General features: G+C 38.7%; 1 protein-coding gene across 3 annotated transcripts in view; it reads right to left on the minus strand.

The window, feature by feature from the left end:
• Nucleotides 1–16,257, minus strand: part of TGS1 (trimethylguanosine synthase 1) — a 43,554-nt gene that overhangs the window by 21,370 nt on the left and 5,927 nt on the right. For 2 of the 3 annotated variants that reach the window (XM_015080695.3, XM_053208552.1), the window contains exons 2-8: nucleotides 14,583–14,647; nucleotides 12,089–12,249; nucleotides 10,710–11,532; nucleotides 8,269–8,386; nucleotides 6,708–6,794; nucleotides 4,451–4,625; nucleotides 1,993–2,299 (exon numbers count right to left, since the gene is read on the minus strand). In XM_015080695.3, coding sequence (XP_014936181.1) covers nucleotides 1,993–2,299; nucleotides 4,451–4,625; nucleotides 6,708–6,794; nucleotides 8,269–8,386; nucleotides 10,710–11,532; nucleotides 12,089–12,249; nucleotides 14,583–14,647 — 1,736 coding nt within the window. Of the gene's footprint in view, nucleotides 1–1,992; nucleotides 2,300–4,450; nucleotides 4,626–6,707; nucleotides 6,795–8,268; nucleotides 8,387–10,709; nucleotides 11,533–12,088; nucleotides 12,270–14,582; nucleotides 14,648–16,257 lie in introns of those variants that run through there. The other variant, XM_053208553.1, reaches the window with a different exon arrangement.

The following is a 16,257-nucleotide window of genomic DNA, read 5'->3' on the forward strand; positions in this document are numbered from 1 at the left end:
GATACTACGTAGGTATAAAGTTATTGCTTCTGTTAGATAAGGTACTACTTCAGTCGGTCAATTATAGAAATCCAAACATTGTTCTTCCCTTCTTTGAAATAAAACCTCCCAAGGACTGACTGAGTCCTAACTTGGTCAATCCTCTGAACACAGACATGACCTGAAGATCCCATGACCTAAAGGAAATTAAAATAGGTCATGGCTTTAATGTTAACAGAAAAGGATCTCATTCATTCAAAGATGGACGTTTTCTTTTTCTTCTTGTTTTTAAATGTTTTATTTATTTTTGGGAGAGCAAGAGACAGAGTGTGAGCAAGGGAGGAGAGGGAGACGCAGAATCTTAAGCAGGCTCCAGGCTCTGAGCTGTCAGCACAGAACACAATTGTGAGATCATGACCTGAGCCAAAGTGAGATGCTTAACCGACTGGGCCACCCAGGCACCCTGCGACGGACTTTTTTCTTAAACAATTTTTATTAATTTGGTTATCTTGTCTCAGTTCTGAGATCAGAAATAGCAACTTAGAGCATTATCACAGCTAGACATAATGAGAAGAATTGATGATGACAAATAAAACTACTGCTTCAATGATTCTCAAGGATAGAACCAAGTCTTAATTCGTCATCCGGTCATTGCAAATAGCATAAGGTGTCATCAACACTAACATTTTGAATGAACAATTCCTTATTGTGCAAGATCATCCTATACAGGACAGAAGGTTAACCCCAAGTACTAAATGCCCCTACCTCCAGGTCATTCTAACAGCCAACACCTTCCAAATGCCCCTGAGGTGGGTGGTATGGGCCCAGGTGAGAACTACCAGCACTGTGACATGAGGTAATTAGGGAAGTAGGGAAGCGGTAGGGGGGAAATGGGACTGAGGAATCAGACAACCTGGTACTGAGTCCTAGCTATGCCACCTACTAGCTGTGTGATCTCAGGCAAATTTCTTAGTTTCTCTGAGCTTTACTTTCTGTATTTATAGAATAGGGATAATTCCATCTACCTATTTTATAGATTAAATGAAAATAAGGCACATGAAATCTGCAAGTACCATATGAACATCAGTTGTACATGACAATAAAAAAAATTTAAACTACCTTTAGTATGCTTTTTAGAAAGGCAAAGGAGTATGTGATACAAAGAATACAGCTCTCTACACACATACACACACACACACAAATCAAGATTCAAATGAGGTATTTTCTTCAATATTAAAAAAAAATTTATTTTAATCCTTATTTAGTTTTGAGAGAGAGAGAGAGAGAGAGAAAAAGAGCGTGAGCAGGGGAGAGGCAGAGAGAGAAGGAGACACAGAATCTGAAGCAGGCTCCCGGCTCTGAGCTGTCAGCATGGAGCCCGATGCTGGGCTCAAACTCACGAACTGCGAGATCACGAACTGAGCCAAAGTTGGACGCTTAACCGACTGAGCTAGCCAGGCGCCCCAAAATAAAAAGAATTATTAAAAGGAACACCAGAGCAATACCAAATTTCAAGAGGGATAAAAGGGACTGCCAGTCACTTTTAGCCCAGGGAGCAGAGGGTAGTGGCAGAGACCAATCTTAGTGGAACAGAGACACTCAGTTTTCCCACATGTGCGCCCTTTTATCTCATCACGCTTGCTCAGCCAAGAGTGTAGTCTTCTGGTGCCAAACCATAGCCACTAGCACATTTACACTTACTGTGCATCCTCTCCACTTGAAAATGAATGGCGGTGAGAGGCGCCTGGGTGGCTCAGTTAGTTGTCTGACTCTTGATTTCGGCTCAGGTCATGATCCTAGGGTTGTGGGATCGAGCCCCACATTCTCTCTCTGCCCCTCCCCGTGTGTGCACACGTGCTCTACCCCCACCTCAAAATAAAATAAAATGAAATGAAATGAAATAAAATACAATAAAGTAAAATAGCGGTGCATCCTTATGTATAGACGGTTAACAAGTGACAGCTAGGGAAGCACATTATCCAAATTCATCAGCAAGTTGAAGCACAGTCTTACCTTCAGTGTCGACCTGTAGAGAGTCTGGTGTAATCTGAGTAACACAATCTTCCTGATGTGTAATAGCTGTTACTGTGCTGTCTCCTTCATTTTTTTCTGTTTCCAGTTCACCAGCTGAAGACACGGCGTGACACTTTCCAGGTTCTTGACTGCTCGTCTCAAGTGGGTCATCGCCTTTTTTAACAGACATTTCTTGCTCCTCTGAATCACTGCTTGTGCACGTGTCTTGCACGTTGTCATGAGAAACTGACTCCTGTGATGCTTCCTCATCCATTGGTTCATTAACCCATTTTAGAAATTTTTCTACCTGAAATTGTCAGTCATCACAAGCACGAATTAATTCCAAATTGCACAGAATAGTCCTACCTGCTTTGACCATTTGGACTTCACTGAGAAGCTGAGTCATAATTATTAGCTCCAATAAGTACACTGTATCATACAAGCTAATTATGCAAAAAGTAATTCTGAGCTAACTGCACAATTTTCTTATCTGGACATACCATGACCTTATTAAAGATTTCTTTAAAAGGAAGAAGATATCAGCTTAAACACAAGGTGGTGACTTTCCTGTAATCAATTAGCACTAAGAGGATAAAGCTGAACTGTTCCAGTAGCTTTCCATAGAGGCTTCTGACAATATAACCATACTATGTGATATTGCCATTACACACGTACCCACTTATTACTGTCATTAATGTTATCTTTTCCAATCATACAGGCCTTTCTTCAATGGCTGAGGCTATAGTCTATGTTAAATTGTACTCAGCATCAAAGATAAACTCTAAAAAGATTAAGTGCCCATGTGAAGAAAAAGAGCAATGCAAACTGCCCTTTAACGGAGTGAAGCCTGTAAAAAGGATTCCTAAAAAGTAGGTTTCTTAGAAATGTTAATAAGGTCAGGTAACTTCCTTGCAAACTTCTGTAACAAGAATATTCTTTTAAACAAAAAATTTTTTAAGCTTATTTATTTTGAGAGGGGGAGGGGCGGGGGGGGGGGGGGAGAGAATCCCAAGCAGGTTCTGCACTGTCAGTGCAAAGCCCAATGTAGGGCTCAAACCCACAAACCATGAGATTATGTCCTAAGCTGAAATGAAGAGTCAGATGCTTAACCAACTGAGCCACCCAGATGCCCCTACAAGAATATTCTTCATAACAGAGTTCATGACCCTCCTAAGAGTTAGGAAATTGGAAGATGAGCATAGACAAACCCAGAATCTTCAAGGGGACTGTGCCTATGTATCAAACAGATACCTAAGGACACAACAGCCATATTTCTTTTTTTCCTTGTCAATACACAGCAGGTATGTTTCTGCTTTGTCTACAGATGGATGTATAGGGGCAATCACATCCAACAAATAAAAAGTTCTATAGGACTGACTGACCTGAAGTGGGAAATGTGTTCCAGACATAACCAGGGCCACTAAAATATTAAAATATCACTAGCAACCAACCAATCTAAAATGAAAAGGAAAACATGAAGGCAGCAACATAAGTCTGTTGCATGTTTTGGAAGAATGCTGAAGTTAGGAAGGATAATGTACCTTAAGGGTAGAACAAAGTCATTACAGGATCTGAGATTTTGTTCTGTTGTCCAAAGGAGTTGCTGGAGAAGTGACTAATACGATGATACAAAGGTTTCACTCATGAGAAGGTGTCCTCCCTGCCCACCACCCCCCAACAGAAAAGTATCACTCATCAAACCAAGCAACAACTATTCTAATTACTTTTGTTTTTCCGGTGCTGGCACAGCAGGTATAGCAGAGTCCGAGAGAGGGGACACGAATATTCTAGTGAACACTCCAGTTAACAGTGTAAATCACTAAATTCGCAGGAGACCATTAGGATGAACTGGTTAGTGCAATGTTTAAATTTTTTTTTTTTTAACATTTTTTATTTATTTTTGATAGAGGGAGAGACAGAGCACAAGTGGAGGAGGAGCAGAGAGAGAGGGAGACACAGAATCCGAAGCAGGCTCCAGGCTCCGAGCTGTCAGCCCAGAGCCCGATGTGGGGCTCAAACTCACAAACCGCAAGATCATGACCTGAGCAGAAGTCGGACGCTTAACCAACTGAGCCACCCAGGCGCCCCATAGTGCAATGTTTAATTGATCGCCTCTGGATGATCTCGTAATTAAGACTTACAATAAAAGCTGTACTAGAAATTGACTTCCAGGATCCTACTTAGCCTGAAGCAGATGAGAAAGTCTCACTGTTACTACATATACAAGGCAATTTTATCTATCTTCCCAGATACTTTATAGCTTTTAAAACATAACATTACTACCAACTTATTCTTTTTCAAATTTAGTTCACATGCTATATGCTTTTAGGAAGCAAGGGGAAGAGAATTTTAGGCACCTTTATATCTGCTAGAAGCAGGATTTCCATTTGAATACCATTTGAGTCAAGCTCACAAAATGAGATTCTATCTGTAAATATAGAACAAAATTTATACAGACCTTAGTCAAAGCTTTGCTTTTCTTGAAAAATGTTTTATCTGACTCTTCAGTAAAGAAGATGTGTTTGTTTTTCATATTTATTTGTCTTCTCATGTCCAGGAACTTTGACTTATACTTCACATTCTTCTGCAAGTATCTGACCCGCCGATGACTGAAATTTGAAATTCCACCATATCTGTGACCAAAGCAAAGGAAGATGACTCAAACCTTAAGTTCTGTGAGTTTGTTTTCTTATATGAAAAGAGAATAAAACGGACAATTTTCACTATTTTTCGATTAGCAGCCACCATTTTAATTTCTTTTCTAAATTATAAAAATTATGAAATAAAGTTCAAATGCATAGGAGTTGTATGTTAATTTTAAGTAAATCTGAAACATCAGTTGGGAGTACCAACATACCTTATATAGCAGAAAGCAGGTATTACAAAGTAAAATGTAATAAAGAAATCGCAGAAACATGTAACCCCGTTGCACACCAGGGAAATATAATCTTTTCTCATGGTGAGATGATACCAAAGCTCTTTCATACATACATACCTGGACTTCAATTATTTTAAAAGTGGTCACTGACTTCTTAACCTAAATTAATCTGAGCTTACCCAAGAAGCAAACCCATATTAACAAAATAACTAGAAAATATCTGCTGATCTAACCATCTGAATTTTTCTGGTCTTAAAAGATCAAGATCTGCTACAAAGACTTCTATGACTATATCAAGCCTTATTTAAGTACTTCTCCCACAGACTATAAGAAACTTAAAGTGTAATACACAATTTAGCACTTACAAACTCCTGAACAGTTTAGTGTTAAATATCAGGTGTTATCTTCTAGCCATATTATAAACTTTATAAAAAAGTCCATTTTATCCTTTTCTTCTTCTTCTTCTTTTTAAAGAGTGGGAGCACACAAGCAGAAGAGGGGCAGAGCAAGAGGGAGAATCTTAAGGAAGCTCCATGCCCAGCGTGAAGCCCAACGCGATCTCATGACCATGAGATCGTGACCCGATCTCAAGAGTCGGGAAATCAAGAGTTGGAACACTTAACCAATTGAGCCACTCAGGTCCCCCTTATCCTTTTCTTCTAAGTAGAACTGGGAATCCTAAACAGAAGAATAGTTAAGTTAAATCCCAGGTCACAGAATAAATCTCCAGGGATGTATCCTAGCAAGAGCCACTCAAGTAATTTCTCAATAAAATTACATGTGGGTAGAAATAAATTCTGTCAGGAATTTAAACATGGCACTATCAAGAAGACATTTTATATTACTCATCTTTGTGATCTTTAACCTTAAATAATTATACCAACGGCAACTGCCTTCAAGTACCGTAAGGGAGAGATAATTGATAATTAAAAAAATATTTATAGTATTATGAGCATGTAATCCTTAACCGATTTGGATTCAATTTATAAGTCAACTTTGAGATCTGTGTCCTTTCCTTGCTGACTTCACAGTATGTAGGTATCAGCTAAAACTGCACAACTAACAAAGTAAGTCTCAACCCTTAGAAACATCAAAGACCTTAATCTTGGTTTAAATCACTGGTGCATGTTGACATAAATGGTAGGTCTTTAATGTGCCTTAAATACTCAGTTTGGTCTTCATGGTATATGCAATAAGCCCTTCACTTTTCTTATATTTAATGCCTGGGCATTTAATACCAGAGAAAACTTACACCTTCTGTATATAAATGTTCACAGCAGTTTGTTTGTAATAGCCAAATACCATACATAGTCCAAATGTCCTTTAATAGATGAATGGTTAAAGAAACTATGGTACATCCATACAACGGAATACTACTCAGCAGTATGAAGGAATGAACTATTGGTACACACAATAACTTGGGAAGAACCTCAAAGGAACACGCCTAAATCTTAGGAAGAACCTAGAAGTACATACAGGGTAATCAATTAAACACACAAGAATTAGATAATTGTGTGAGCACTGATAAGTCAGGGTTGCTTAGAAGTCTCAAAACCTTGCCCTGTATCCTCTCCCTAGGAAATGATATGATCCCAACCAAGTCACTGCTTTATCTATGAAACTGTAATAACGATATTGGATTGTATGAAGTGCAACTGAGTAAACGATGTATGTGAATATAGCAAATGTGTGGTGATCTCTCCACAAGAGAGGTTAGTGTTTTAACTATACTATCTCAAATGCTATCAAATCTATAACTATCATTAGCTATCAGAGAACGTTAAGACAGCTGAAGTGTTACAATTTTGGGAAAACAACAGTATTTATACATAATTACTTTTGTCCTGAGCCATGCTTGAATCCCAGAAGGGAACCATTGTCATCAAAGTCTGAATCTGGGTTTTCATCGACGTCCAGCTCGTGGCTAAACAAACAAAAGGTAAAACGTGATAAACCATTATATCTAGAGGCCACCAGTTAATGAAAATATCAAAAGGTACACAGAGTCAATCTACACACACTTTCTAATCACAACAGTCAACCACAGCTCCAGCTCACAAATCCACGAAGACAGGAAAGAGTACTTTAATCAGATTTTCCAAATAAGATAAAGTACCCAGCAGTATTTGGAACACAGCAAAAAGCACTCAGATCCTAAACTTTGTCAAGTAACTCTCTCTACTCTTGAACATGGCACGAATTCAGATCTCTCCATCTGCCTTTGGAAGAACACCTGTAAAAACTACAGCCTTCAACTAAGCTCCTAGAATGTTACCTTTAGAAGTTTTCCTCAAAAACAAAGAAGAAAACATTTGAGAAGTATCAATCCAACCAAAAACTTTAAAAAATATATGAAGAATAAGGTTGTGATTCAAGTGTGTTATCAAGTAACCCATGATCACTGATCTAATGGGGATACCTCCCAGTGACCCCTATGACGTACGTGACAGTACTAAGAGAAAATGGGGAGAAATAATTCTTACAAATTAAATTAAGCTCACCGAACATTTATGGTGGACCTACTACGTCCCAGAAATGTAAGAACATACAGAGTCTCTGCTTCCGGGCACTTAGGGAGGAATTAACAAGCACTGCGAACCATGTAGAAGGAACACAATGGAGGCATGCTTTTATGAAAGTACTAGGTTACTGGGCCCCCAAAGTTTGCATATTATTTTTTCTAGAAGCTGTATGTTAACATAAAAGTCATATGTGGAACACTTCACATCCTGTCACAGAAATAAAATGTTTTTAGCTGACATCTAAGTTCTGTAACATCCGTCCTTTCCTTGTATCTTACAGAATTAGCATTTGACTGTATCCAACCTGTGTTACTTGTCACTTTAATTTTACATATCAATAGTATACTAGAAGAGCACTGCCTCCAGAAGAGTTGGTCTGGGCATCAGCCTTGGAACTGCCATTGTTTTGCTATGTAACTCTGGGCAAAAGCACTTACCCTCATTTTGTTCTTAATATTCCCATGTACAGATTAAGAGCATTAGATACTTGAGGTCTTTTAGCATAAAATTCTGTGATAACATATACTTAGATTTTTGAAGAAAAAATCAGAACGTCCTTGAGAGAAACCGTATCTACGGATACATTATTAAAAGCTGTCACCTACTGACACTCCCATCAGATATATTACATGCTAGTTCTAGTCTTCCTAACGATCTCATTAAAAAAAGCATTGGTTCCATTTTATAGACAAGAAACTGTGGGATTTGACTGCTGGGATTTGACCGTGTTCCAAGGCTAGTACGTCTCATCTTTTCTCCTTTTCTCCAGGACTAACAGTAAGTACTGTAATATAACAAATGCTTTACAGCCACCCCCTCATGGACACAAGTGCTTCTGCTACCCCACTGTGGAGAGGGAGGTAATGTGTTACTTGCCTCCTCTTGAGTTTGCTTGGCTTATGTTCAGGTGGATCTTCTTCACTCTCGTCTCCGTCAATACTGTTGGAGTGTGGTCTTTCTCTGATTGCGTTTGCTTCGGAAGAGTCCTGTGAAGCTAAAGAGGCAGAGATATTGCAGTGGAGTTCTCTCCTTGGTTTGACAATTCCTCTGCCTTTTGCAAAGGCGATCAAATACTTTACTGCCTTTCTTGCAATGACCTGTATGCGCATGTCAGGCACAGCGCCAGATCGAATCGACCTATTTTGTGTATCCACATGCAGAGTCTGAGCGTAAAATTGTAGCTATGCCTATCTATTAAAGTTTCCATGATCTAACTACTTAGAAAGCAAACGAAAACTTTTTCCTCATAGCTGTCCAAATCTACATAAATTAATCCAGTTACTTTTATGAAAGCTTTCTAATCACACACACTAACAGCTATCACATTTGACCGAATTTTAACTTACATGACTCTGAATACAGTGTTTTCAGAAAAATGATTTCTCCTTATTAAGAAGCAAATACATTGGTCTCTAATATAGCCCTTAAATTGACAATGCAAGTAACAGAATGGTAAGCACCATCATTTAAAAAGAATGCTTTTAAACTTGTGGCAGCTCTGACTGAGGCACCTGTCTTTGTTCTGTATTTCTTCAGACTGGCACAGAGTGAGTAGGGGGAACTAGAAATGGAGAGTTGTCTGTAGTGTAGGCAATGGGATACTTTGATTGTGTAGGCACAGACTATTTCAGGAGAATACGCAACCACAAACAATAGAAAACATATACGCTTACATAGAAAACATGCAACATATACCTTGTGTTGTGATCTCAAGGGAGGATCCAAAACAAATTAAAACCTCAAATTCTCAGATTGATCCTGATGGCACTCACCCCGGGACTAATTAAAGAAATGGCCAATTACACACATAATTAAGGGAAAAGGTAACAAAAATGGCCAATCTATGCATGTAAACTAGGAAATAGACCACAGAAGGCAGAGACTATGAGGTTTACTATGTTTGACAAAGGGAACAAACAGGAAGATAACGGAGGATGGTCAAAGAAGTAACATGAAGTAGTAAGACAGGGGCCAATACATTGGCCAATATACAGATTTCTAGTTTTATGGTCAAAATCAGCACAGAAAGTAATCGAGAGAGCAGAGAGGAGTGTCAAAAGACTAACATAAAGTAATCACATTAAAAAAAGGATGAAAATAACACCAAAATAGAAAAGAATGATAATACTGAGGTAAGCTCCATTGGGAGAGCACAGAGAAAAAAGAAATCAAAAAGTAGGCAGGGTCCTTTAGGAACTCTCTCTAAAGGGAACTCTCAGCTAGATGAAAATCCGCAATCCAAGGAACAAAGCAAACCCAATTGTTAAATAAAAGGCCAAAACCTTTTGTTTCATGTAAGAATGAGGCCGAGAAGAAAGTCCTCTATTATAAACCAGACTTGTCTAGCACCAAACATCAAGGATGCCAAACTTATAAAAATTTCCTCCTCTCTGATTTTCCTGGTTTCCTTAGGATTCCTTAGAATCCTTTTCCCTAGCAAGAGCATTCTTAATAACCACCTCTGACTTCTTAACATACCTCTCACTGGCTTTCTTTCATCCTTTCTTTAGTTCTTTAGACATCAATTTGCATGACAGGTTTTGTTTTGTTTTCAATCACTTAGGCTGGAGTCAACGAAGTTCCCTATCCTGGATATTTAACAAGGATCCTGAGGTCAACTCTTCTAGATAGAAATTAATATCATGCCCTGTTGAGATTCCCTACAGAGCAAGACTTCATTGGTTCCAAAATAAATTTCCAGATATAACTTAAAGTAAGATTTGCCTGATATCCATTGTGTACTCTGAACCATTCTCTAATATGCCTCCTATAAATACATTTGCTTCACAGAAACTTGGAAGTTCCACGTCTATTCTAAATTTCTCAAGGGAGTTCCAAGGTGTTTTTTGTTTGCTTCGTTTCTATGTTTTATTTATTTTTGAGAGCAAGAGAGACAGAGCACAAGTGGGGGAGGGAGAGGGAGACAGAGAGGGAGACACAGTATCCGAGACAGGCTCCAGGCTCTGAGCTGTCAGCACAGAGCCCTATGCGGGGCTCAAACTCACAGACTGTAAGATCATGACTTGAGCTGAAGTCGGACGCTTAACCGACTGAGGCCACCCAGGCGCCCCAGGGGAGTTTCAAGTTTTAATTGGCCACCAAGGTACAAGTGGAAAAAATGATACTTTTGAGAACCCTTTGCAAATATTTTTCTGATTTATATGAAAGGGAAATAAACAACTTGTGATATATGGAGTAAATCACTTTATACTATAAAATGCAGTTGGCATTGTGTAACTCTTGCATAAAGGATTAGTGTTATTTTGCTCAGTAGGTTCATTTTCCTGTTCAGTAGGATACATCTTGGCCAGTCTTACCCTGAGCTGGTTGGTTTGCGCTTCTGTTCCCAGACACGTTGCTGTCCTTGGTTCCTCCGTGACATGGTTCACTTTGGCCAGCAGGGCATTCTCTGCTGCTGCCGACTTCACTTAGCAACTGACATCCATCGTAACTTACTGAAGAATCTAACCGGCTCTGTTCCACTTCCTCTGAATTCAGACTTAAGTTACTAACTCCATCAAGTATTTCATTATGCTCTTTATCACTTGAACTAGAGCTTTCACTATCAATGGTTATAGATGAAGATGGAAAAGACGTTAAGTCAGCTTTTATGCAATTTTCATCTTTCTCGTCGTCAACCTCTATTTTAGGCTCACCAGTATCTGTATCACAGGTTTCTGGGGCATCAAAAGTCCAACCCTGAGCTTCCCAATACTGAAATTGTTCCAAATAATACCAATAGAGTTGACTATAATGTTGTTCCCATTCCTCCTTTGTATCAGGAACGTTCCAAGGTTCAGAATACAGTGTCTGACCTGGATGTTTCTCTTGCCAGCTTTGCCATAAGAGTCCTCCGCCATATTCATTCCAATACTTTTCCCACTTCTCTGTAATTTCTAGCTTTGGGCATAATGTATTTTCAACAGGAAGATTTTCAGCTTCAATGTCCTTTTTGGTTTGAAGTTCACATGTTTTGGTGTTCTCATACTGTTCAACTGAAGACGGATCATCGGAAGCCAAAATGTCATCTTCTTCATATTCTTGTCTCCAAGATTCTCTCATAATTTCATGCAAGTACTTCTTTTGCTGTTTTTTCTTTTTCTTTTTGACTTTAACTTTATTTCTAGTATTCATAGACACCTACATAAGATAAATAACTTGAATATCAAATGCACCTCATAAAGTATAAGAGAAAATAGAATCCAAGTCTCTTTTACCATTAAATTAAATAATAGATCCTCAAACCCTCATCCTGGGCTTTAGTTACACACACAGATTAATTTTACTCTCTATGTTTACAGGAGGAGGAAAAAATCAAACATAGACATATATCAAAACTTGCAGTTTTGGTTAATTTATAAATATGTACGTTTAAAAAGAAGTGGGGTGCTCTAATGTATGAATGTGTTAGATTTGGGATAAAATAATTCCATTTGGTATTTCATGAAGAAAATGAAGAAACAAATAAAAGTAACTTATACTTTTGTAAAAATTCTTTTTTAAAAAAAATATTTACTTATTTAAAACACAAGTGGGAGAGGGGCAGAGAAAGAGACAGAGGATCCCAAGCAGGCTCCACACCACTAGCACAGAGTCTGATGTAGGGCTTGAACTCACAAACTACAATATCATGACCTGAGCTGAAATCAAGAGTCAGATGCTTAACCGACTGAGGCACCCAGGCGCCCCTACTTACCTCAAAAGTCTTATGTGCAGATACACCACCAAACTGGAGTGGTAGTCCCATACTTCTCATGAGTTCAGCCTCAGAATCAAGTTCACTTTCATCTAGGCCTAAGCCTTTGCTGTCATGTGACTCTGCCGTGCCACCTTCCTCCTCTTCTGTTGCTTGGTCTCCTACAGACAGCATTTGTTAGCTTCATTTTAGAGAGAATGTAGATGTAAGTTTTATCATCCTCATTTTAAAGAGGAACCTGAGATCCAGAATCATGCAAGTGTTACGATTTTTAAGGAGTTAAAAAGACTAGTAAAAAATGGCCAACTGAGAATCAAGAGACAACTTCTAGTCTGGCTCTGCCAGCTACCAGCTGCCCATTCAAGTTACACGTACTGAGTACCTCCTCTGTGCTGGGCACAGAGCCCTTTGCACCGTGCAGAGTACTGAGGATACGAGGGGGGACACGGTGGAGTAATCACAGGGAAAACACATTTTCACCATAGGCAGTATTACTCAACTAGATCAGTGAAGTTAAAATGATGATTTGTGGAGTTACTTTAGGAGCTAGTAATAAGAGAGGTGAAAGGCATGTCTTTAGTCGCCTCGAGGGTACTTTATTTTATTTATTTATTTATTTATTTATTTATTTATTTATTTATTTATTTTGAGGGTACTTTAATCACAACTAGGATTTATATTCTGTGACTCTGGGAGAGATGATTGAATGAAAGGGTTCTGCTATTGAAAGTGAAATCTACTGAGCTGGAAGATTCTTTCAAACTCCTGATTCTAGGTCTTACAAAAAAACCTGTTGTATTGTAACAAAGTAAGTTTTGCTTTATACTAATATGGTTAGATTAAAAAAAAGTGTATCACACCATTAACAGGACAAATGCCATTCAAATGCTCCATTAGCCATTTGAAATGTGAGATAAATGTCACTTTACACATTAGCATACTCAATTAGGGCTGAGCTGCACTCCAGCTAAATGACTGTAGGCAACAGAATGGTGAGTCTTACAAAGCAAAAATGGAGACTATAAAGAAATCTTTTGTGTACAAATCCTACTAAAACAAAGAGGGAAAAAAACATCTCTGCCTAAGTAATAAGGGGGATTCCATTTACCATTCCACTCAATGAACTTATGAAAGTCCGAGAGCAAATAGGAAAAACAAATGTGCTAAGTTTTATGTTCCTTTCATAGTATGTGTTTTATTCATTGATTGATTGATTTATGAAAAAGAGAGAGAGAGAGAGAGCATGCACACACAAGCAAGTGAGAGGAGTAGAGGGAGAGGAGAGAATCCCTAGCAGGCTCCACGACGACACGGGGCTCAATCTCACAACCATGAGATCATGAGCCACCCAGGTGCCCCATGGTATGTATACTTTACATTTAGCAGGAGCTTGGGGTCTGAAGAAACCTTATTTGTACATTACATTGAAACACAAACCAAACACTTTATCCAGCAATCAACTGAAGAAACACTGACTCGTTCCATTATTGTGAGAGTTAAAGGACTTTTAAGGGCAACACGACACTCTTTACTTGTGCTGGCTTTAGCCTAGAACTCATGCTAGTTTTGCCTGTATCTAGAGAAACAAAAAAGATCTGTGTGGAAAGAACAAACACGGTCTCAAAGGGAAGTCTGAGAGAGAGCAAGATGGTTTTTGGAAACTAGATAAGGCTCAAAGTATACAACAAATTCTATTTGTTATTTGGGAACGTGAACCCAGATGATGGGCTCTTCACTTCAGTCAGAAGACTATGGATGTTCACTTGGCACTTATCCTGAATACCTTATTTATACGATTGGTAAAGTATATAAATAAGGAGGTCATTAGACTGAGGTGGCTCTAAGGCCTTTGTTGTCAATGGAAGCAAACCAAAAACCTAAGCCAGAATCCAAGCGCTCAAATCGAAGAAAATAAAACTTAAGAACAACCAATCACAAATAGCCCGTATGCTTCCCCAAATGAGCCCACTGTTTAAGCCATAGCCAATCAAGTAATTTCCTTGCTTTGCTTCTACACCGTCTCTATAAAAACCCCTCCTCTAACACCTGTTGTGGAGTGGTGCTCCTATCCAGGGAGCCGGCACTGCCTGACTTGGAGAGGTGTCTACTCGAATAAACTCTTGAAAATTTTAATATGCCTCTGTTTATCTTCCAACACAATAAAATTTTGCTGGGGGGAAAAATATGCTCTCTACTTTTCAAAGCTGCAAATTTCAGGCTCCTCTTATCTAATGGCAACAACTCAGGAAGGAACGTTACATAGAGCAAAAGAGGCTACCTCAAGTCCATAGAGGAGCTAGCAGGAAAAGATGTGCTTTGAAAAGGATTCTAGAACCATGTCATAATAAAAAATAAGGACTATAATTACTGGTTGTCATTTATAATATTTTATGCAACAAATCAATATGGTATTATAATAAATTATATTTAAAATCAATACAGTACTATAGTTACTTTGAGTGAAAAGGGACCATATGGTTTTATACTGTATTACCTGCATTGTCACCATTGCCTTTGACATAGTAGCCTTTTAATCCCAAATTGCACAATTTTCGATCTCTGCAAAGCAAATTAAACAGTCAAAAATGAAATACATTATAAATCTGGGGAAAAAATTCAAGGCAGCATAGATTTAAAATGTTAAGGAACAGAAAAAGCAATCTGCTAATATATCTTCCTCATCTGTAATACAGAGGAAAGAACACATATCTCATGAGGTTATTACAAGGATAGTACATCTAAGACAGGGAATATATACCACATAGGAATCATTTATAATTACAATTACTAATTAGTATAATTAAAGGGTAGTTCTGGCATTGTGGGAAGAATTGATCTTATAATACATAAACAAGAAAATGTTCTCTAAACTTGCTGTAAGAAGTGAGCATAAAAGTGGAAAGATTTAGGGGCACTGGGTGGCTCAGTCTGTTAAGAGTCCAACTTTGGCTCAGGTCCTGATTTCATGGTTCGTGGGTTTGATCCCCACATCGGGTTCTGTGCTGACAGCTTAGAGCCTGGAGACTGTTTAGGATTCTTGTGTGTCTCTCTCTCTGCCCTTCCCCGCTCATGCTTGGTCTCTCGCTGTCTCTCAAAAATAAACATGTAAAAAAAAGGTGGAAAGATTTACCTTACACACACATAAATCCACATGTAGACCCTACTCCATTTGCAAATCAGCCAAGTTATCATTGCTTAGTAGACAAGATAGTCACAGTCCAAGCAAAGGTTGTTTTGGGGACTAACATACAATGAAGTTCTTATTTAGATATTTTATCAAACTGAAACAGAAATCAAAACAAAACATTCAGTCTCAACAATTTTTAATTGAATAATTATTTAAGTAAGCTCGGTGCCTAATGTGGGGCTCAAACTCATGACCCCAAGATCAAGAGCTGCATGCTCCCCCGGCTGAGCCAGCCAATACCCTAGTCTCAACAATTTTTAACAACAGTGAATGATTCAACTTTATTTTACATACCTACTTCAAGAGTTGTTTTCTATCTGCTAAGGTCAGAGATTACTTAACACAAATAAACTTGACAGGACACTTTGAAAAAGGAGAAAATTGTGCCATTTTCTTCCTACCATTAAATTGAGCTGTAACAAACTCCATCAGAACTGCCAGAATAAAGCCATCTGCAAGTAATACCTGATACTATTTTTCCAGTGTGACCACAATAAATTCAACCAAATAAAATTTTTGTATACTTGATATATTTCACTATCCTCCTGTTTATGTTTTGATACTTTATAAAAGATAAAGTGATGACTCACAGTAGGACAGCAAACATGCCAGGGGATGCAGTGCAAATGTGCTCTGGCACAATGCCCACTGGCTCCCAAGAACACTGGACAATGGAGAGGGCTCTGGGGGTGGGGGAGAGCAGCAGCTATACGGAGGGCATCAACGGCGTGCCTGTCAGCACCCGAGGATACGGGGCACTAGGTGTCAGATGGAGGAAAAGGCTAGTAAGATTGCAAGATTGGTTACACTGAGCACATAAGTAAATGTACTGAAGATACCGACAGCCAAGATATTCCTACACACCTACATGTATTTATGTATGTATGCAAATGCAGATACACCCTGCCTAATTCTATCTGCTGAGAGAGCATAGGGGAAATGAAAACCCAAGAGCAGGGAACACAACGAGCACCCAAGTCTT

The sequence above is a fragment of the Acinonyx jubatus genome, chromosome F2 (assembly GCF_027475565.1).
Source record: "Acinonyx jubatus isolate Ajub_Pintada_27869175 chromosome F2, VMU_Ajub_asm_v1.0, whole genome shotgun sequence".
Classification (NCBI taxonomy): domain Eukaryota; kingdom Metazoa; phylum Chordata; class Mammalia; order Carnivora; family Felidae; genus Acinonyx; species Acinonyx jubatus.